Source organism: Limulus polyphemus, unplaced genomic scaffold (assembly GCF_000517525.1).
Source record: "Limulus polyphemus unplaced genomic scaffold, Limulus_polyphemus-2.1.2 Scaffold6832, whole genome shotgun sequence".
Taxonomy (NCBI): Eukaryota; Metazoa; Arthropoda; class Merostomata; order Xiphosura; family Limulidae; genus Limulus; species Limulus polyphemus.
The window spans coordinates 1-23,324 of NW_013672442.1; the positions used below are offsets into that span (position 1 = coordinate 1).

Below are 23,324 nucleotides of genomic sequence, written 5' to 3' on the forward strand. Positions count from 1 at the left end.
CCGGTTTAAGAAGAAACAGTGAAGCCGTTAATGAAGTTACAACCACTATGTGACTGCTATCATTAATGGGCCATTTCCTGATGGAGCAGATGAATCCCATGTGAAGCAGAAGCCAATGAGATGGAGACCAGTACGAAAGAAGATACGTCCCGCAAAATTAAGAGACTTTGTTGAATTTTAATTTTGTGTTTGTAAATTCTGTACATTTCATTAAATTATTGTTAATTATCTATTGGTTTAATGTAAGGGTCTATTGTTCGCGACGAACAATACTGTTGCGTCAGCTAGTCACATGACTACTGTGATGCCACGTTTCTAGAACTATCCTGTACCTTGGCGAATGCTCTAGTATTTACTAGATATAGGGAGTCGGGTATATAAAAGAGGGTGACAACGTGACAGAATAATGTAATGTAATGTGTGTGTAGACAGTGAGTAATTGATCTGCAGTCAGAAGTATTATTGAGCACGTTCGTTGTTATAGCGTTTGTTTTGCGCGATTGTTGAAGTTGAGTGTATCGTAAAGTTGTATTCGGAAAGAATAAACCAGTTTTATTAAGTAAAGACTTGTGTCGTTAAAGTTTCGTCGGAACGAAGTTACGGAAAGTTAATTAACAAACGGAGACGAAACAATACTAATGAAGGGGCAGTGTTACGACAGTGGAAGTCACGTGACGCTGCTGGCGCATGCATGACTGAGTTTCTCGAATTATTGGGGAAGTCCGCAAATTTTGGAGATGCCTCTTCGTTAGTATATAAGCCTGGCAGGGAAAAGACAGGGGACGATAAAGCGAACAGTAGTTACAGTAAGTTTCGAGTAATTTACGATTCTGTTTCGAGCTAATGTGTGTTTTGCACTCGTAGAGAGCGAAGTTATCGAGATTGTGAATCACTGTGATTTATAGCGTGTATTATAAAAGTTGTTAAGTTTAAAGTGATGAGAAACATACTGACTGTGGAATTACTGTGTACTAAAAGTTTGTATCGAGAAAGAATAAACTAGTTTAATAAAAAAAGGTCTTGTATCGCTGAAATTTCTCAGAAAGAATTTCTACTGGAAATTAACAAACAAGAAGATATGTAACAGCAGGTTTCCTATCTCAGGAAAGTTGAAGTTTAGTTAAATTTAACTGTATTTTCACCAAAAATTATACTACACTTTTGACATCACTGTTGTAGTGTTGTTCATTCGTTGGTGGATTCTTTTAATTTATGTGGGGAAAGTAATTCAACGTCCAGTCTACGTAAATATAATAAATAACTTTATTTTCTTCATTCACGTTTCTATAAACTTGGACAGTTGTACACTGGCGTAATGTTCTGTAGGTATACGTTACAAATTACATTAACTAACGTAAAATATATCAGTTAACCAACAAAAAGTAACCGCGATAGCTAACACACTGGCTCGTTCACTCTCTTTCTTGAAGTCAATCTTCACACTTCACAACTATTTCGTATTTATAATCTTACTGTTAATGCGTTAGAACTCTTTACGTCACACCCTTAGAATTTTGTAGATGTTCTAGACTTGCCTTATTAAACCTTCTTATCTCAATGTCTTCATTAAGATTTGTAACTTCTTCTAGCTGACATTAAATATTAATAATTTAGTGGCACAGCGGTATGTCACAACGCTAGAAACAGGGTTTCGATACCCGTGGTGGGCAGAGCACAGATAGCACATTGTGTAGCTTTGTGCTTAATTCCAAACAAACAGACACTCGAAATTAAGATTATAGGACTTAAGAATAGTAGCTAGAGCCTATAAATGATATATATCAATTAAAAACCATTGATTAAAGTATATAAAAAAAAGAGAGAGAGAGAAAGCCCAGTTCACATAAAGAAGAATTTGTAATGAAAATTAATCTCTTGAATACCTGTTTGTTTTTAATAATTATGGCTATTTCAAAAACAGTCGCATAGAGAAGCTATAATGAAGTATGGATATTACTGAAAATGGTTACAATGTTCCACCTACGAGTTGTGATTACCTAGGGAAGCTAAGAAAAAATACAAACGCAGAAATGTGTATTGTTTTTCTTAAATCTACTTAATCGTAATATTTAATAATTATAGTATTTTGGCACTTGTGTATAAAGTTAAAATCATAAATAATATTCAACGTTAAACTAGTACACAATTAAATATCTAATTTTAAATTTGATTTTAATTCACAATCATGTCATCTTCCGTGATGTGGCGCTTATTAATCAGTGCAGATGGGGTTCTTGTGTGAATTTTGAACTATTGAGACGTACGTTAATATTACTACGACAGAATTTGTCAAGACCCGCTTAAATAGCCATGGAACCAAAAAAAGGTAAGACAACGAACATGTTTCTGTGAGCAAGTTAAATAATTAGTTTTCCTTGATGCTAAGAGTCAGAAGCTTAAGAATGTAAGACTGACTGATAATGTATATTTCTACTTTTAGTTTTACTAGTAGTACTACTACTAGTACTACAGTAGATGATTGTAAATTGTAATGTTAAGAAAACCCATAGGTTAAAAAAATTAAGGAAAGACAAAGGATAAGAAACCCGATAATAGTATAACTGTAGTATAAGTAGAATCCGAGTGCATTCGAAAGGTAGACCTTTCTTGATCGGAGGCAAATAGGTGTTTAACTTTAATTTAAAGTGTAAGGAAGGACTTTGATAAATAGTTGAAATTAAATAATAGCAGATAGCTCTAGTTTTTTTTATATCTAGTTTAGTGGATAGAGCTACCATGATGAACTAACAGTAGCAACAGACCTTTTGCAATGCAAGTTTGTTGCCCCTAAATGTTATAATATTAGTTACACAAGAAACAAGATACCTGCATTTACAGATATCATTTTTAGAAACAGAACTTTAGCTGAAGATGACTCCAACCCTGCTAAAACTAAAATCTCTTTGCCCAACTATTCTTACTATTAAGTGTAAAAAAAGATGATGCATTGACATTTTCAGTTTTCTTGTAATCTTAAACACTTCAATCAAATACCCTGTAACCCTTCATTTTTAAATAAAAACCTGTCTCATAGTTATTAACCCATCCTCATATTACAACATTTCTGTCTAGTGTAGCATATCAATGTAATAGTCCTCTTCTAAACTCATTCCAACAATTCAATGCCCTTCCTAAAGTAAGGATCCCAAGCCCTCTAGCTCTTCTTTATTCAAGAGAAAACAATTTCAGAGGTCATAACCTTTCCTTGCATGACAACCCCTCATCCCAGGTATCATTCTAGTAGTCCTCTTCTGAACACTTTCCAACAATTCAATGTCCTTCCTGAAGTGAGGAGCCCAAGACTGAACTCAATACTCCAAATGAGGCTAAACCAGTGGCATATACAATGAAATTATAACCTTTTTAGTCTTATGTTCAATATTAATGTAAATACAACCTAAAATCCTATTTGCCCTACCACTGTTAAAATGGCTTAAGAGACTGATATTTGAAATACTGATTCCAGAAGTATACCAGTGACATTACTACTAACAAAGGGCCAATTTGATTGGACTCATTTAATGTGCATTTTTTTTGCTTTCTTTCACCCAGTCACTCTGCAATCTAATTAACTGGCACTAGTCTTTTTTCTTAGTTAATCTTCTGTGTGAAATATTATCATAAATCTTTTAAAAAATCTATTTATATTAAACAGAGAAGTAATGTGGAAAAAAGTCAACAGATAAGTAAAGCAAGATTTCCCTTTAATGAATCTGTGTTGGCTCTTTTTTATGATATCATATTTCACCTAATGGTTCTGTTAAGTCTTGTTCTATAAGACAATTAGACTAGAAATTTTTACCCATTACAAAAGTAAGATTAATACCCATATTTTCTTTTATAACTGTTATCATTTTTAAAACTAGGAGTAACAATAGCAACTCTACAATCCTGAGGCAATCCAAATTATAATAATCCAAGTGCTTTACCTTTCACTCAGTACAAAGGTCATTTGCCAATCTATCTGTCGAATGTAACAATTTATCCAAGTCATCCTGTAATGTTTCAACACCCTCGACACAGTCTTTCAGGGTTGTCCCCACACATGATTTTTTTCCAAAAACAAAAAAGGTAACAAATTGGACGCTCATTTATTCCTCAGGAAATAATTGGTTCTACTTATAAGCTCTTGTAACGTGCTAGCATCGACCATTACAGATGTCAAATAATTTCATAAGTTAATCATCCTGTTAGGAAAATAAAAGTATCTAAGATCAAGTTTTGCCTGTCTTTTTTTCCAAATTTTAGGAATACGATAGTAATGGTTTATTAAATTTTATGATGCTTGGAAAGTATGTTAATAAAGCTTCAAAAGAAAGAGAAGGATCTTATTATAATTATATTTCAAAAGATATTGCTGATATACTTTTAAATTGCACTCACTCAAACTAAAGTATCACAGCTAGCAATCACCATAGTCAGAATTTATTGTGATGTCATAAGCTAAACAAGAAATGAACCTACACTTTGTATTTATGGGATTAAAAGTAGCCAGTAAAAACCTTATGGGAGGTCAAGAAAAAAAGAAGATATTGTGTTCACAAAGGTAGTCATCAAAGATATCTAGGGTTAAAGTAATTTAACCTAATCAAGTACAAGTAACTGTTTCAAACAAGTGAGCTTGTTGTTGATGAAGATAGGGAAAGAAAAGATTCAAAACAGTTTGTAGTAGGGAATACAAGTAAACAAGAAATAGAATTTACATAATGAGTTCTAAAGCTCATGGTGTTGTCCAGAGATTAAAAAGTTTAATAGGAGAAACTAAGAAAAATATTCTATTTGAAATGCATATATATCAGATCTAATGATGTCATTAATGGCATTTTAGAGATATATTAACCTGATACAAAAAATATACTTTGGAGCTTTAAGTTCTTTTTCTGTTACTAGAAGTTAAGAAATTTTAAACATGTAAGCTAGTTAGATCTATAGAACAAGTTTTCAAAAAATGCCTGTGCACATAGACTCAGATTGTCAGAAGCTTTGCTGGCAATTAGCATGTTAAATGGCATTGGTATTACTGAGTCTTAGTTAAATAAAAGTATGTTATTTTAGAAGGCTTAGAGGTAACTTGTGGTGATTGTGAATATATAAAAGGGAGTAGTAGTTTTGTTTGTAAGATAAAGTTTAAGGGAGAAATAATGTTACTAAGGTTGATAAATGTGTATAGTGTTTTGGTTGAGGATTCTGAAAATAAATGGAAGAAAAATATATGTAATGACATTTTTTGTAGGCTGTCTAATAGACTGTTGACTTTGGGAGTATTTTTAGGTAGAAATATGAGTTGTTAAATGAAATGCTTCAAATAAAAGTACTTTATAAAATGATGTGAGTTATCGCATGCATTATTTCCATGTGGTTCATATAAAAGTTCCTTTTTTTTTTACTGTTATTAACCATTGTAATCAGAAGTGGGAATTCTTGTGGTTCCCCTATAAACTAAACTATTTGGAAGTTTTTTATTAGTAATTGCTCTATGTTAGAGAAGTCTAATGTAGTTAGTTCTTTGTTTTCATGTTTTGTTTTAGGACTAGTCCTTTGTATTTAGAGTTAACAGGTTAACATTAAGAAAGTAATGTCAATGTTAGAACTTTGCTTTATGTAAAATTACAAGGCATGGGCATAATTATAAAAGCTGGGTTTATATTTCCTAGAGTGCTTTGGATTTTTAGTGATTACATTTTTTATTGTGAAGCTGTCATCACACACATTCATCCTAGATTCATATAGTCACATCACAAAAAGATTAATCATGTGAAGATATAATATAAATACTACATAATACAGGTGCTATACACGAAGTGAAAGCGTTACAACAAACTTTTTTTTCTTTTTTGGTCAAGGAAAATGTTAACTAGCATTGAAAGTTTAAATATCACTTGATGATATGATTCCTTCTCAGAGCCATCTTGATGGTCGGATTTAATTCTTCTGTCAGTTTCCTTAAGCAGCAGGACATTTTGAGTTTCTTAAAAAATAAATGTTTGCATTTTACAGACAACCATACTGGTGAAAATGTTACTGAATTGAATTTGAGGCTAAGTTCAGATTTTATTTTATTTTTTGCTCTGTTTGATGTAACCTGGGCTGCCCAAAAAAAATGGCATCATTGCCACCTATTTTACTTTTGAAGATAGTATTGAGCATCAAATAAGTATCGTACATTGAATAATTTACTTAGTTTTATTGTGTCTCTTGAAGAGCTGGTGATTAGTGGAATTTTCTAATTGATTAATTGTTGGACTAATTAATCAATTACATTCAACTAATAAATTATTTTCACATGAGGGCTAAAAAATGAAAAATTCATAACGCTCAAGATCTGGGGTTTCAGAACCGAAGGTGAGCAGAAGACAGACTATCCATTATGTAGCTTTGTGTTTAATAATAAACAATAGCATTAAAAGAGTAACAATCAGAAACAATCAGTCAATTGATTATTTTTGTGACATTAATTGATTTAATAATAATTTTGATTATAGGATAACTGGAATAATTAAAAACAGTAATTATTAGAAACACTAGCTGATTATTTTTGTATGTGCCATGAATCCATTTGATCATAATTTTTATTGACTGATTACTCTATGTGACATTAACCCTTTAAGGATGGGCATCGTGATGCTGCACTCCTACACAGGCCACAAAAAAATAGCCGATTCGTATGAATACATGTATTTACAATCTAAGCATTTTTACATTGTTTATTAAAATAACAAATTTCATTACTCTATAAACTGATAATAAGATTCTAACCAAGTTTTCTAAAAGGGTTTTCGTGTTTGATAAATTCTAAAGCAGCTACCTAAACATAGACCAATCTTGCATTTTGGATACCATGTTGCTACATAGGTAGGTAGTTGTTTTTTTTTCTCCCTTGCTAGTATTAGAACATACAAAACATCTGTGTTGACCCTTTCTTTAGTTTCTGTTGAAGATACATGGTCAGGATAGTGTCTTTCCATACAATTTACAGCACTCAGCCTACCAATGTTACCACTCAATGTTCTACTAGGCCTAACATTAGTTAAGGTACCATATTTTTCAAGTAGTTGCCTTATACACTTTCTAATAAAATCTTTGAATTTCAAATGGCAATCTCCCATTTTGACTAGGTACATATTATAACTATTTAGCACAACTAGGTCCATTAGATGAAAAAAAGCTTCTTGTACCACTTTACTGATTTTCCAACACATTCTATGGTGGCCAATTGCATGTCAGCTTTATCAATAAGCAGCATATTCTGAGTATAGTCAATTACACAATCTGGCTTTTTGACAATTTTATTTGTTTTATGATTTACCCTTTCAATGTTAACCACTTGTCCTTTGTGAAAAGCGGTAAGCATTGTCACATTACGTTTATCATGCTAACGTATTGCCAACAAATTACCACTTTTCTTCCTTTCATATTTGCCAGATTTCAGCTTAGCAAACTTAGGAACATTCTTTCTGTTTTCTCATACAGTTCCAATATTACGTGAATCCAAATATAAAGATAGACCAAGACTAGAGTACCAAATATCAATGTACAACAGATGGCCTTTCCCTTCATATTTCTGTATCAATTTCTTCACGTTGGCACCTGAAGCCCCATTAGGATCTTTTTTAGCAACGTCAGTATCAGTGCATGTATAAACAACAAAATCCAAAATAATTCCTGTTTCACAATCGCAGAGAACTTGGATTTTTATTCCGAATCTATGATGCTTTGATGGTATGTATTCCTTGAATATAAATCTCTCCTTGAATAACATTAGGGATATATCAATTACAATTTTTTGAAATGGGCAGAAAAAAGCAGAAAACTTTTCCTTCAAAGTAGTAATCACTTCCCTTATCTTCCACAATCTATCACTTTTATCAGGAAGCTCATTATTAGCAAAATGAATGTCCCTAAGTAGTTCAGAGAACCTATCTATGGGGTCTTTTGACCAATACTCTTTTATTGTTCTTTTTTTCATGAGGCATTAGTAAAATAAGTGCAAAAAAAAAAAGAGTACATTTCACCAATTGTTGTCTCACACCAATGCTGGTTTTTTGCCTTATGATGTGCATCATAATTGTGTACCCAAAATTCATGATACATATTAGTATTGTCTACAGTCTTCTTCATAAGTTCATAATCGAAATAGGCTAGAAAATATTCAATAACGGGTGCATTCTCCTGAATAGAAAATTAATCACAAATTCCTGAATTTTTGTTACAGAATGAATAGTCATGGGGCACAAAATCATCCCCATTCTTCCATGTAATATAACCAGTATCACTATTATCTGAACATGCCCTCAGGCTCACTATCATCACTTGAAATGTTATCGCTATCTGAAAGAATGTCACTCAAATCAGACAATTCTTCTTCTTCACTCTATTCATCTATAATTTTATGCATTGATTGAGGGCTAAGGCGCATTTTTTGGTGTGCATGAAAAAAGATGACATAGATGGTTCATCCATGTTGAACAAATAACTGAAAGAAAATATATCTAATTCAAATACAACTCATTGTTTTACAGTAAATTTCGTTTTCTATAAATAGATATTTCATTTGCTAGCATGTGATGATGTAGAGATAGCTGGGTGGTTCATTGGATGGTACCTAATGATGTAAAGATGCTTATCCAATCAAATTATGACTTTAAAATGTATTAACCAGTAAAAGCAAGTGAAAGAAAGAGAGCAGAGCCATAGTGGTTTTAAAACTTCACCCATCTTTAATAAATAGGAATATGTGTTTATATACCTCACCCAGCTCTCAAGCTAGATACATGGTGTTTATTTACCACACCCATCCTTAAAGAGTTAATCAATGCTTATATGAAATTTAGTTAATTGTCCAGCACTATTTCTCATTGAAATTCTAATTAGTGTGTTAATGAAAAAAATCAGTGATTTGTTGAATAAATGCATTACACATTTTATAAGGTAAGCAAGTATTATATGACTATTCCTAATGATTTATATATTTAAAGTATCAGAATCATTGCACTTTTAATCAATTTGAGACATTTTTATAAGGAAATCCTCATTCATATCCTTTTATTATGATTTATGCATAACGTTATGAAGTACTGTTGTCATTTGTATTTGTTTGGAAATTTATTCCTTATCATTAATAGTTAAATCTAACTTTAAAAATGTAATTGTACATGTATGTTTTATTATTTTCAACACAGATTTGTCTGGTTAACACTTTCAGATCTATAATTGTTGAAATTAATAACTTGAGTTTGAAGTGTCTGCTATAGAATAGATTGATTTTGCAATTAGTTGATTTGACTTACAATTATGTTTATATAGTATCAAATAATGAGACTCGTAAGAGGTTTACTTCTGAGATATGTGTTATAATGTATATGCATGAAGTAGTGTTTGTATAAAGCTGCCATGAACAAAAGAACAAATTAAACTTGACATGACTAGTTGAACTAACAACAATTGTTCAAAAAGGAAACTTACTGATAGTTAGTCATAGCTCTACTGTCACATCTAATATAATGTGGAAAGATAACAGCAGGTTCTATAGCAAGAATACAAGGTTTGTTTAAGTTGTACATTAATTGTATCGGTCATGAAAAACATACTTTTCCTTCATTACTGTGGTTTTTATTGAGCTAAACAGAATTGCACCACTATTGCATATATAAGGAGTAACAGATATGAAAAACATACTTTTCCTTCATTACTGTGGTTTTTATTGAGCTAAACAGAATTGCACCACTATTGCATATATAAGGAGTAACAGATATGAAAAACATATTTTTCCTTCATTAATGTAGTTTTTATTGAGCTAAACAGAATTGCACCACTATTGCATATATAAAGAGTAACAGATAGTTTGTTCTTCTAATCACTTGTAGTCTTTCCTATAAAATTATATATTTTAAGTTTCACTTTTCACTAAACCCCATAACACTTTTTAAGTTATTAAGAAGTAAAATTATGTTTAAAAATTATGATAGTACAGTATTTATAAAATAATTGTGTGGGAATTTGAAGGAAAGCCAGCAAGAACATTCATTTCACAAATAGAAATGAAATTTTGTGTCACATAGCTATGTAATTATGTGATAATAGAAAATTGTCCTCTGAGAGAGGTTTGAAATTAAACATTGCACATTTGACATTTAGTTAAACTGATCAAAAGATGAGAGTGACAAAGTTATTAGTATATTTTATCACTGCTTCAGCACAACTACAGTAATTACTAACTGTTTGAATACTATTGAAATTAAAATTATTATTTATACTATACTGTACATGCATTTTTACAGTGGAAGATGAGGCTTTTGTTACTCTAGCTACTGATGATAGCTACAGTCTTGGAGCACTTGTCCTTGGCCACTCTCTTCGCAAAGTGCAAACTTCAAGAAGCTTGGTAATTCTTGTTACAGTCGGTGTGTCAGCAGATATGAGGTAAGTTGGTAATAACATTATATTTTTTACAGGCTGTACGAAGTGAGAAGGTAATGGATCTAGGTATAGTGGATGGGACCACCTAGATGGACCAATAGATCCCTTGTCTTTAAATTATATACATCCCAGTTATATATAAAAAGCATTGGGGATATCCCATCTATCAAGCAAAATCCAAAATGCCAAAGGAAATAAACGTTTTTTTGGGTGCTATTACCACAAGCTTTATCTGTTTATGACTATGGATGACTGACCAGGAGCTAAAGTAGAAGCATTAAATGACTATAAGTTCTTTATTGTTTAATAGTGCTCATCTGAATTGCCTATTAACAATAATTGTAACTGATAATCGTTGAGCTATTTATCTATATTTCTCTCTCTCTCTCTCTATATATATATATATATATTGATTATATTTATAACTTTTGATAATGTAATTTTTAAACAAATTTTGGATGTGGACAAAAGCCTTACATAATTTTAATTTTTCTATAGCTTTCTTGAATATTATATCAGTCAGTTAATGAGAAGACTTATTGAGGCATCATTCTTAGTAGTTCAGAGATTTGGGTATACTCTGCCTAAATATAACTAATTCATAGCATCGTGGAATACTGGTAAAAAAAATCATAAAATTCCTTCCTTAGCAACTCATCTGTCCTCCACATGCAAAACATTGGTGATGTCATTGGTCAAATAACAGTAATAATATTCTGTATTACTGAAATAAATACTTATACCCTGACAAAAAATGTTATCAAAGAGTTTTTAACTTTGTCCAACATAAGTCTCCAGGCAAATAAATTCATTAGAAAACTTATTAAGGTGTACACATAAATTATCTTGGGTTTTGCTTGCAATTTAAGAAATATATTGTGTCATGACTGTTGTTTAAAAAGAGCCTTTATTAAATTTTTGAAGAGACTGTTAATATAATGGTATTGATGGTGACTTGGTTCTGGTTTTATTTTTCCCCCAAGACTTGTGCTTATTTTGAGATGGCTTAATTCATCAGTGTGCTTCTGAAAATGGCACTACTTTTGACATAGTTTTATTTTATAGAAGAAATTCCTGACTTCTCTTAACCTCATTTAGTGCTAGTTACGGTATGCTACACCACAGTTTCATTAAACATAGTAAGAATAATCTTGTTGCTTATGTAGAAGTTGGAAAATAGTCTGTTTATGTATCTACTACGGAGGGATAGATGAAGTTTATAAAGATCAGAAGTACTGAAATAAAGTTAATTAAACAAGGAAAAGCCATATAATGATTCAAGGAAGTCAAGAATTGCATACACAATTAATTATATCGTGAATTTTGAAACCTACCTAACATATACAGGATTTGATTCAGCAACAGTTGATTATTATATTATTTCTCCTTATTTACCTTAAAATACAGTGATTGTAATACTATGCACGAAAATGGCAGTAAAAGTGTGAGATAATGTGTGAATCTAAAATATATACCTGTGTGATTGGAATCATGGAAAATCTCAATAACTTTTTTAGCAAAAATTCTGGGAGATGTGTTCCGAAACAGTACTTCCTTCTTCTCACAAGATTAGTTATTCTCGTTCATTGCTGCCCCTTATATGCAAACTTTTTCTTTACGCATGCCACAAGCCTGCTGCCCCCCCCCCATTGGAATCAAGTGATTCCAACTTTTCTCTCATGCAAATTATCATGCATCACCTCTCCACTAGTGGGAGCATAGTACACTCACATGATGCATGTGACTCCCTTGCTTTCAGTTATTTCTTGAAGTGGTTATAATTTTTGACATACCCAGTTTTTTAATTGTTTCATTAATTCTATCTAATTCTAGTTGCCTTTATTTAATACATTCGCTGTTGTCGACTGTTGAAGCATGAATTCTGAAGTCAATGTCACCTCTTCGTGTGTGTCAATTTCAACCTGATCTTTATCACAGGCTCCAGGTGTGGGCAACCTGATGGGAGATTTGTCTACATTTATTTGCAGGGAGACTGAATGTTATATGGGTCAACCTCTATCTCCAGACATTGCCCCACTTCCTCCTAAACCTGTTGAACCTGTGCAGGCTGATGAGGACTTTGACCACCTATTTTTCACCTCTTGAATTTGCTGTGTCTTCCCATACCTTTCCTGAGGATTCAGTTCAACCTTCCATGGTTTATTTGGACTTTATTTCTCAGGTATGTGATGTTTTATCCCTCGCTTCTGTTTTTTATGACCCACGTCCTTCCTCACTGCATGAACGTTCTTCTCAACCCTATTGTTTTTTTCCCCATCCCCTGACATTTGGGTCCATGCCGAACAATTCACCTCTCAGTACATGGCGCCGTTAGCATGCCTCGTCTCCCACGAGCTTCAGATTAGTCTGCCCTCGCTTATCACCATGCAGACTGTCCTTATTTCGACCAGCAACTGTTGGGTTCTGTTTTACCCATTTGGGGAGCAGGCCCCAAATTCCCTGTTAGTTTAACTCATGCCCAATTTTTCCACCTACTTCTTACTCTCATGACTCTTTTGTGGTATCTTTCCATGATTCGTCTCCTGTCTGAGGCTCTCCACAGAAATCCTGAAGGGTTTTCTGGGGATATCCTTTCCATCTTTACCTCCACGTTGGCTCATTTGTTCGCAGTTAGTTTAACCCATGCCCAATTTTCCCACCTCCTTATTACTCTCATGACTCTTGTGGTATCTTTCTACAATTCATCTCCTGTTTGAGGTTCTTCACAGAAATCCTGAGGGGTTTTGTGGGGATATTCTCTCCCTCTTTACCTTCACATTGGCTCATTTGATGTCTTTGGCTGTAGTTTTACATACATGGTTTTTTTGTTGTTGGGACCTTCTGGGTCAGGATACTGTCTTATCAAGGGCCCGTTTACCTGCACCTTATCTCCAAGATTTATGTATGGCTCCATTTTTACAGCATTTCATCTTTTATACGGTCCTGGAGTCTTTGGAATCTTGGGTGGCATCAATTCAACAACAGTCTACCCTTTCCCATCTGGTAGCCTGTTTGTCTCAGTCAGAGCTAAGTGTGGCACCAATTCTGTTTTCCTGCCTTCTCCTTCCCAATTCTTACCTGTCCCTTCTTCTCGAAAGTGCCACAGCTTGTTTTTTGCAATCATGCATGATACGTTGCCAACAGTTCCAGTCACTACCCAGTGAGAGCTCGTATTGTGGCATTTCTTCATCAATGGCACCCTTTCATCTATGATGTTTGGGTTCTTCAAGTTTTATCAGAAGGATTCAAGATCCCATTCTTGCCCACCTTCCTTGTCCCCTGTACCCGTTTCCTACCCTTAACCTCAGGATCCCATTGTTTGTTAGCATCTATCAGAGACAGTGCAGGACCTCCTTGGTCAACAGGCTATCGAATCTGTTACCCATCATTCACTGGGGTATTATTCCTGTCTATTTGTTGTTCCCAAGAAAACCAGGGATTGGAAGCTTGTCATCGATTTCTCCATCCTCAATTGCTTTGTTCACCTCACCCGTTTTACCATGGAGTCCTATCTCACCCTCTGTTGAGCATTTTCTCTAGGTTTATGGATAACTAAGATGAATATTGCCAATGCTTACCTGCATATTCCTGTCTCTGCACGGTCTCATCCATATCTTCAGTTCGTCCATCACAAGGTGGTGTACCAATTTTGCACCCTACCCTTCGGGTTCACTTCTGCACCTTATGTTTTCTGTCGGTTGGTCAGGGCTTTTGCTCATCATCTTCAGGCCTTGGGACTGCATTTCCATTATTACATGGATGACTGGCTTCTTCTGGCCCATTCTGAACAGGTGTTGGCCATTCATACTCTTCAGCTTCTTCTAGGGGTTGCTCAGGTGGGCTTGTTACTCAAGTTAGAGAAGTCCTACCTACATCCTACCCAATACCTTGTACATTTGGGTGACTTTTTCAACACTCATCTCAGTTGGGCCCAACCTTCTCCTTTCTGACTTTCATCATGCCCTGTCTGCTCCCTCACTTTCTGCATGCAAGGTTTTGTCAATTTTGGGAATATGGTCTTCTATGACACGCTGGTCACCCTAGGTCATGCACACATGCATTCCCTAAAGTGGACTCTGCACAATCAATGGAACCTTGCTCAGAATCTCTTGGATGTTCCTATTACACTTCCTCCTCCCCTAGCAGACAATCTGATTTGATGGTTGGACAAGACTCCCACTACGGCAGAAGTCCCATTTCCTCGTCCGGAGTTACGTCTGTTTACAGATGCATCCCTTCAGGGCTGGGTTGCATGGTTCAATCACCAGGAGGCTTTGAGTTGTTGGTCTGTAGATGAGCAGTCATTCCATATCAACTTCCTAAAAATTTTAGCCATCCGCCAGGCTTTTCATTCCAACAATTCAAAGGTGATGGCATATATCAATCACCAAGGAGACACCTGGTCAAGATCCTTCTGTTTTTGTACATTGGATCTCAGGCCCAGATGCACCACATTTGTTTAATTGTGTGTCATGTCCAGGAAGCTCTTCCACCCCTACAAGATTTCTATGACAGAGTTGTCCCTCCATCCTCTGATTTTGCAGTGGGTATGCAATCGGTGGAGTTTTTCTTACATTTATGCATTTGACACCTCCCTGAATCACAAGTTACTTCTCTTTTGGTCTCCGATACTTTGTCCTCAAGCTTGGGCTATTGATTCCTCATCTAAGATTGGTCATACAACTTCCTATATGTTTATCCTCCTATCTGATTGTTTCATTGAGTGGTTTTTCTAATCCATGCCACTTTGCTCTGGGTCCTTCTGATAGCTCCCTATTGGCCGGCTCAACCATGGTTTTCTCATTTGCACCAATTTCAATTATTCCCTTCTGTAACACTTCCCTTATTCCCCGACCCCAGTCACTGGTTTTACATCCTGCTGTTCATGTCCTTCATCTTCACACCTGGCTTTTTTCCAGCCCTTGGTGAGGAGATCTGGTTTCTCCCATCGTGTAGCTTTCCATTTGGCTCAATCCATACATCCTTCTTCTATGGAAGTATATCAACGGAAGTGGAAAGTCTTTCACACATGGTCCCATGCTAGGGGTTTACCAGCTGCTCGACCTATGTGGCTTGTGTCTCCAAGTTTCTCACATGGCTTTTCGACCGGGGTCTTCAATCTCCTTGATTTCAGGTTATTGGGCAGCTTTGTCCCATACTTTTTGTATTTGCTTCACCGGTTCTTACCATGTTAATCTATTTCTTCTGGATTAGTCGTCCTCCCTGACAACCTACCCTTCTGGACTGGGATATTAATGTGGTCTGTTATTCCCTTACTTTACCTCCATTTAAACCTCTTTCTTCATGTTCTGTGTTTCACATTTTCCTTCTCCTTTTGGCCTGTGGTTGTCGATGGTCTGACTTTTTCACCATCAGCGTTACTTATACACTTTACCACCATACCTATCTTCTTCTTTATCTGGATCTTTCCTTCCTCGGTAGCCTGAGAAGGTAACTCCTCCTTTTCACCTATTTCCCTTTCTCTATTTTTCATTTCTACACTCATCCTGATCCGGATAGACTTCTATGTCCAGTGTGTGCCCTTTGTTCCTATGTTGCTTGCACGGCTTCCTTCTGTGGTTCACATTCCTGACTCTTTTCCTGTGGCAGTCCTCTTCATCTAGAGATCTATCCCCTTCTATCCTCACCAATACAGTTGGCTTATTCCTCCTTGTCCCCTTCCCACCAGAATTTATTTAGAGTAACTTCTCATCAAACCTGACACCTCACCTTTTCACTCACTTCTTGTCTTTGTTGGCCTTTGGAGGAAATCTTGCAATTGGGCATGTGGACCACCCTTAACATGTTCATCTCCCATTACTTACATCATATCATAGTTTCTGCTTCCTTGGGTTTTTGCCTTCCACCTGTAGCTGTTCTTCAAACTTCAATGCAACTCTAAGACTGGGTTAGTCTCTATTAATGCTTTATTTTATTTCAGGTGCCTATCCTTCATACAGTCCTTAGATGGATCCCACTCTGTGGTGAGTGGTGCCTGGCCAGGTATTCTTTAACTCTAAATCCTTACTGTACAGCCATGTTGACTTGTGCTTTATCTTCCATGGCTTTGCAATGCTCACAGCTTTTAGGTGAATAACCTTGCAATTTTTGCTTCATAGTTTTGCCCATTTAGATCGTACCATCCATGTACTTCATGGGTAAAGCAGAAGTGGGTAGATGACCAGCCGTGCCATACCTCGATTGAATAAACTAGTATGATCTGCTATTCAAAATAGGGTTTCATGATCACCCATTGCACTTTCTCAGGTGATGATGTTCCTCCAGACTCTCCAAAGTATTCTCACCCCACTTTTCATCTAATGGAGTATGGGAGACCCACTTACAAGCTGCTGGGGTGTTTGACCATGGAGGCACCCTTCTGAATTGCTTCCACACAAAGATGGCTACAACCATTCAGTGCAGAGTAGGGCAGTGGTGTTCTGCAGGTGTAGAGGATTTAATATCCTCCAATTTGCTATGAGTGGGGTGAGACATTAGATTGCAGTTCACCCCTTCAATTGGGATCCCTCATACTATCCTCACGTGGATGTCAGTACCCCGAGGGCAGGTTTTGGATTTAGAGTGAATCAATGAATGTAAGTCCATACACAGGTTTTTGGTTTTCTATCTTCTTCCCTTGATTTCCTCCATCTGTGTTGTGGCTCACAGTGGTGGTACATGGGATTGTTCCAGTTCTATCCTTGGCTATCCCTCTTTCTCTTTTCTTATAGGGATGCTATTACCATTTGGAGTGTTCTGGCCTGTTTCATGGTTGGGGGAGTTGATTGCATGCAATAGACATCCTTTTGATACTGGATGTCAAGTTCTTGGATTGATAGCTTAGAGCTAATCCTTGTGTTATACCTGGGAATTGGAGTGGTTCTCACTTCCCCAGTTCTAAGGTTTGAGGTGAAAACAGTTTGATCCTCATCCTACCCTTGTGCAGATATCGTTGCCATGCGATGAGGTTTTGGATGTAGTTGACTTTCCGAGTACAGTCTGCCACACCCAGGGGCACATCCTTGTTTACCAACTTTTCTCATTGTGGGATTAAGTTACTATATCTTTCTCTGGTTAGCATCACTTTCCTTCCACATTCTCTCCCTCTCATTTTCTGCCCAGACATCTCACACATTCCACACATGGCCGAAGAGTATACCTGGCTCAGAAGTAGTGCGGTTCCCCTCTTCTGATCTGACTCTCTCATCTACAGAGGTATCCTTTGTATGCTTTCAAGGGGTACATCTGTTCTTCGTTCACACCAGTCTCGCCTCTTAATCAATGTGAGATTCTAGCCAATCTTGTAAGTGGAACACACTTCTGGTTCTTATGTTTTCTGCTAAACTTCAAAGTGATAATTTGGTAGATATGCATAGAAGGAGTCACATGATACCTGATGATTTGCATTAGAGACACATTGGATACACTTGATTCTAATAGGGGGGAGCAGAAGGATTGTGGCATGTGTAAAGAAAAGTTTGCACATAGGGGGCAGCAATGAACGAGTATAGCTAATTTTGTGAGCGGAGGGAAGTACGTATCGGAAATACATTTTCAGTATAGAAATTTATAACTTTGTCTGTATGATGATTGAGCTAGACCAGTGGTAAATCTATTATATTGATGAAAAGTAGTTTTGTAAGATTTTTGTTGGTGGGGAAAAATGAAATGAAAATGGAATGACATTGACTATTTTGTGAATTATTATCTTCATGTCAGATTTGTAAACTATTGTACATGAGATATATATATTTTTTGTAAATCTATTATATTGATGAAAAGTAGTTTTGTAAGATTTTTGTTGGTGGGGAAAAATGAAATGAAAATGGAATGACATTGACTATTTTGTGAATTATTATCTTCATGTCAGATTTGTAAACTATTGTACATGAGATATATATTTTTTGTTTCATAAGCATCAGAATTTCATGTAGATCATTTGTTTAAAGAAAATGTACAATATACTTCATATGTATCTTTGTTGCTTGAATTGAAGAATCTGTATAAACATTTTATGAATTAAGAATGTATAAAACTTTTGATCCAGTTAAGTTTGAAACTTGTCCATTTAAATTTTTTCTTCCATATACTATCTTTTTACATAATAAGAACAATTCTTTTGTTTTTCAGGTCTTTGTTATCTTCTGTTTATGATCTTGTTGAAGAAGTTGGTGAAATTGACAGTAAGGATGAAGTTAATTTAACTGTCTTGACTAGACCAGAACTTGGGGTGACTTTCACCAAACTCCATTGTTGGAGACTCTCTCAGTTCAAGAAATGTGTCTTCCTGGATGCTGATACTTTAGTAAGTAAAATTTAACAGATTAAAACCTATTTCAAACTTAAAGCTTTCCAGTTAGAGTATAAAAGGAAATGTAGTGTTTTTATATAAAAGTTAGTGATTATGTGAAATGTATTTGTTGAACTTTTTTCACATTGGTTTCATAAAAATATTTTGTTTTATTGACCGTTTTGCCTATGATAGGATATCTGTGTGTATGTATGTGCTGTGGAATTTACAACATATATTACCCTCCTTTTGTCATATTCTCTGAGCAGATCTGTTTGCCTTGACTGTGCATATAGTGCATCCCCAAGTTTTTGGCAGTTTTATATTGTGTTCATCACATGAAAGTCACTTAAGTACTACATGTATTCAGCAGGATAACATGTTTTCACAGAATTTTTATGGTAAATCCTGGGGCTTCTCCAACATTCATTGCTTTAATATACAGCTGTATATTGTTGTTCAGCCATCATGAACTTGATTTAAAAAAAAAAACAGGATAAACTATTTTTTCACTTTTATGAGAGGTCTCTCTCCCTATCATCTCAGCCTAGTCTCCTTGGTTAATTGTTTTTGAGGGTGTACTTTGTCAGATTACCATTCTTTCTGACTTTTGCCTCTGTAAGTTTTCTCTCCCGAACTTCTCTCTTGCAAAATTTCTTTGTCGTATTCAGCAACCACATCTGCTGACTTTGGTTTCTTGCCATTGGGAACCAGAGAGCCCTACTAGGTTTCTCATTGTATACAACCTTGTGTGGTCACCCCCTCCTGCTGTTTCTTGTCCTCTTGTTAATGCCCATGGTCTTATTTCTGTGAGGGCTAGTCTTTATGGGTATCAGAGTCAATATACTTTTGTAGCCACCCTTTGGCTTTAGTCATTTGGGGGCTCTGCTCTCCCACTTTGTCCACTGGTGAATTCCGTTTGTTACAGCCTGTTGAGTTCCTCAGGAAAATGAGGTTTTTGCTGTACTTCTGTTCTCCATCTCACCTGTTTCAAACACCATGAGACAGTTCCTTAAGTCCACTCTGATATTTTACTTCCATCTTTTTATTATTCCCATGAAGATGAGAGATTGTTGGCTGGATATCAGTTTGTCTCACGTGACCTAACTTTGGCCTTTCCTCAGTTCATGATAGACAATTCATCTCACTCCCCAGTGGTGGCTGATCTGATTTGATATCTCAGACATATCCTTCACATCCCAATTTGTCTGCCTGTCTTTTGCTTCATTATGTTCATTTGCAATGGTCAAGCATTTGGTCTTCAGTCCTTCCTTTTGAGCTGGCTATGGCCCCATCTTTTTTTATTAAGTGTGGTGGGTTTTTTACTTGGAGGTTACATTCTTGATGTCTGTTGTTCCACTATATTACAAATGTTTGGCCTTTTCTTGCCTTTTCCAGTGTGGCTTTCTTTGTTGTGACCTCCCTTCTCCTTCAGTTTTCTCATTTGATATTGTTGGTTCAGCTTTCCATTTCAGTCCCAACCCCCACTTTATTTTATTCACATGGGGTCTCTCTCACTTCATATGCAGGGCAGGCTTAGTCTACTTTTTTGGTCATTGTGACATAAAGCTTTTGATACCTGGGTTCTAATATGTCCTTTATGTTCCTCATGAGTCTCCTTTGGGGATTGTCTACTCTCTTTAATCCCTCATTTCTCCATTTCAGTGTTTTTTGGCCAGTATCTTCATAGATATGCTGTCTTCTTTTCACCCCTTTGTAGGTCTTTTTTACCCTAACTTACCCAGACTTGTATCTGTTTGTAGTCCTTCAAGGCCCAGAAGTGACTATTGGCTTCTTCCATTTACATATGTAGGTTTCCCTAATCATGGTGAGCATAGCAGAGGTGGCACTTGATAACAAACAATCCTGTGACCACACCTTTTCACTGCCTTTGTTCTGGTTTGGTGCAGTTCTGGATGCCTTATCCATTTCTTGCATCTGGTCACCTGAAGTGAGGTTTCTCTGTCTTTATGTTCATAAGTTAGAAGCTATTTCACAAGATTGTTATCATCTTCTGTCTTGTCTGTCTAGTCTTTTTATCATGTTTCATACAGACACTTTCTCTGTTGCTTCATCCCCCCCCCTCCTGACAGGAGGCACTTGCTCCTGAATTTCTGTTCTTATGGTTTCACTTATCTTGAATTTTGTTTCCCTCCAGTCATCATTTTTAACTCTTAACAGTGGCACTGATGGTGAGTTGTTTATGTTTCTCTTTTCTTTGTTCGGTCTTATATCACCTTATTCAATATATATATATTATGGAAATGATAGAACCCACCAAGTAGCTAGTGTTACCTCCCAAAGAATAATTACACAAAATCGTCATTGAGCAGGCACGTATGGAATGTGTTAAGCCTGTCTGCCCATGCTCAGTGTCTGCTGTTTAGTTGGAGTTTTCTGCGAGACTACTTTGATTGTGTCTGTATATTTTATTTTCCAGAACATTCTTCACTTCTTGTAAAAAACAAACAGTTAATAATACCAGGTGTTTGCCTCCACTCAAACAGTTTTTAACTGTTTTATTGTCTCATCTCTCACAAAATTGTTAAGAAATCTTGTTTACTTTTCATATGTTTTTGGGATTTTTTCCTTGCTATGGACATAATCCTCCACTTAGACAATATCTACATCAAAAGGCATGGTTTCCTGCCAACAGGACCTACTACTGCATCATTATATTTGTGTGTATTACTGTTTTATTATTCAAAATATACTTTCTATGTAAATAAGTATTAAAATTTGTAAACATCGACTAAGTCTTTTTACAAAATGTATGCTTTCACAGCTGTGATTTTTATTGTAGTTTCTTAATACATATAAAAGTGTGAGAACAGAAGTAGCTGGTATTAATAGGCTTATGCTTGTAGGTACTGCAGAACTGTGATGAGCTTTTCAACAGAGAAGAACTCTCGGCCGTCCCTGATGTTGGTTGGCCAGACTGTTTTAACTCGGGCGTTTTTGTTTTTAGACCATCAGATGAAACATATAAAGCATTGGTACAGTTTGCTGAGGACAAAGGAAGTTTTGATGGTAAGTATTCTTGAAGAAAAATTTTATTTGTTGAAAGTTTCTAATTAAACTTATTTTTACTTTGCTGTAAATCCAAAGTAAAACATTGATCTTTATGTATTAACCTGTAGTAGTAGTAGACAGTAGACTTTGATTTGCTTGTGTTGGTAATTTGTATTGTGAACTTAAGGAATTCCCATTTAGAAATATGATAAACGTTTTCTATACCACTTCATAAGTACTGGAATAACATTTTTATTTGATCACTTTTTAATTTCATAATATGCATATTTGTAAAGCATAATATTTATATCATTATTCAAAAAATATATACTAATGCATAGTATTTTTGAATGTATTGTGTATCATTATTAGTTTTTGTTGTAACGTAAAACAGTACTCAATGGTTGAGATTTCTCTGGATTTACCAGGTGTGTATATCAGGATATAAATCGTTGCACCCATTTTAGGTTTTCATTTAACCCTTTCGAGGCGGATCACGGGTGAAAGGCCATGTCATCTTGTTTGTTGACCAGCATTCAAAAATGTTTTTAACTACTATTTCTTGAGTTTATTTCAATAAGTTTGGTATCAAACTGTAGATTATAATTCAAATTTTAATACTATACATTACTCAATTTCTTAATTTAAAAGTAAATATTAAAAAGACAGATAAACATTGATTTTTGTACGTTACGTGGTATGTTGAATGCAGCACTGATTCAAATTAGATGTTTGTGAAGTCAGAATACTAAGTCTGTAGTTTTGTATGAATTAGAAACTCAAATTACAGATATTGACAAACTAGAATATAAAATAAGTACATCTTATCTTTTCTATTTGCTAAGATATTGCTCATGTAATAAATCAAACACAGTGGCATCCCACCCCCTCTTGGAAATGCTCCCTTATATACACTTCTATATATGACATGAATAACCAATCGGAAGCTCAGAATGCCCACCTAGTAGCTTTCTCAGCCATTTTAATGGCTTGGACGATATTTCTTTCTTTTAAATTAGTATTTCAAGGAGGTTGGGTGTATCTTTGGTCTGCTCAAAGTTTCATATTTTTTAGACTAAAATACATCTTAGTTACTAAGTTTGATAAATTATAGTGGAATTCTATGGTATTAATGTAGTAATTTATGATTTTTTAGTTATTTAAATGTCTATATAAAACCTAAAAAAAATTATTTTGTTTCATACCCATCTGGTGCAAAATTTTTAAAGGCTTAGCAACCTATATCAAGCAGCAACTGAGTACATAGGTCATAACTAGAATAGATAAATGTTTGCTTTACTTCTTTATTTACTGTTCTGTGTTTTAGGAAAATATGTTTAAGAATTTATTTCAAAATAGTAATAATCTATATACATAGATAATGTATAATAATTCAAATGTGACTGTATTTTTCAAAATACTAGTCTACTAAAACACAGCTAAGACAAATTACTTTGTACAGCCCAAATGCGAGTTTTATGTTATTGGATATGGTAACATGAGTGCACATGTGCTGCATCATTGTAACTTCTGTATTGTTAGCCATGCATGGCTGAAAGGTCAGTATAATAAAAAAAATATATATATATATATATATATATATATA

General features: G+C 35.1%; 1 protein-coding gene across 1 annotated transcript in view; it reads left to right on the forward strand.

Moving 5' to 3' along the window:
* The first annotated feature begins 2,203 nt into the window (after nucleotides 1-2,203).
* Nucleotides 2,204-23,324, forward strand: part of LOC106474111 (glycogenin-1-like) — a 34,821-nt gene continuing 13,700 nt past the window's right edge. Inside the window, exons 1-4 of the mRNA XM_013934801.2 lie at nucleotides 2,204-2,326; nucleotides 10,278-10,419; nucleotides 18,547-18,721; nucleotides 21,574-21,736. Coding sequence (XP_013790255.1) covers nucleotides 2,311-2,326; nucleotides 10,278-10,419; nucleotides 18,547-18,721; nucleotides 21,574-21,736 — 496 coding nt within the window. The 5' untranslated portion in view covers nucleotides 2,204-2,310. The remainder of the gene's footprint in view (nucleotides 2,327-10,277; nucleotides 10,420-18,546; nucleotides 18,722-21,573; nucleotides 21,737-23,324) is intronic.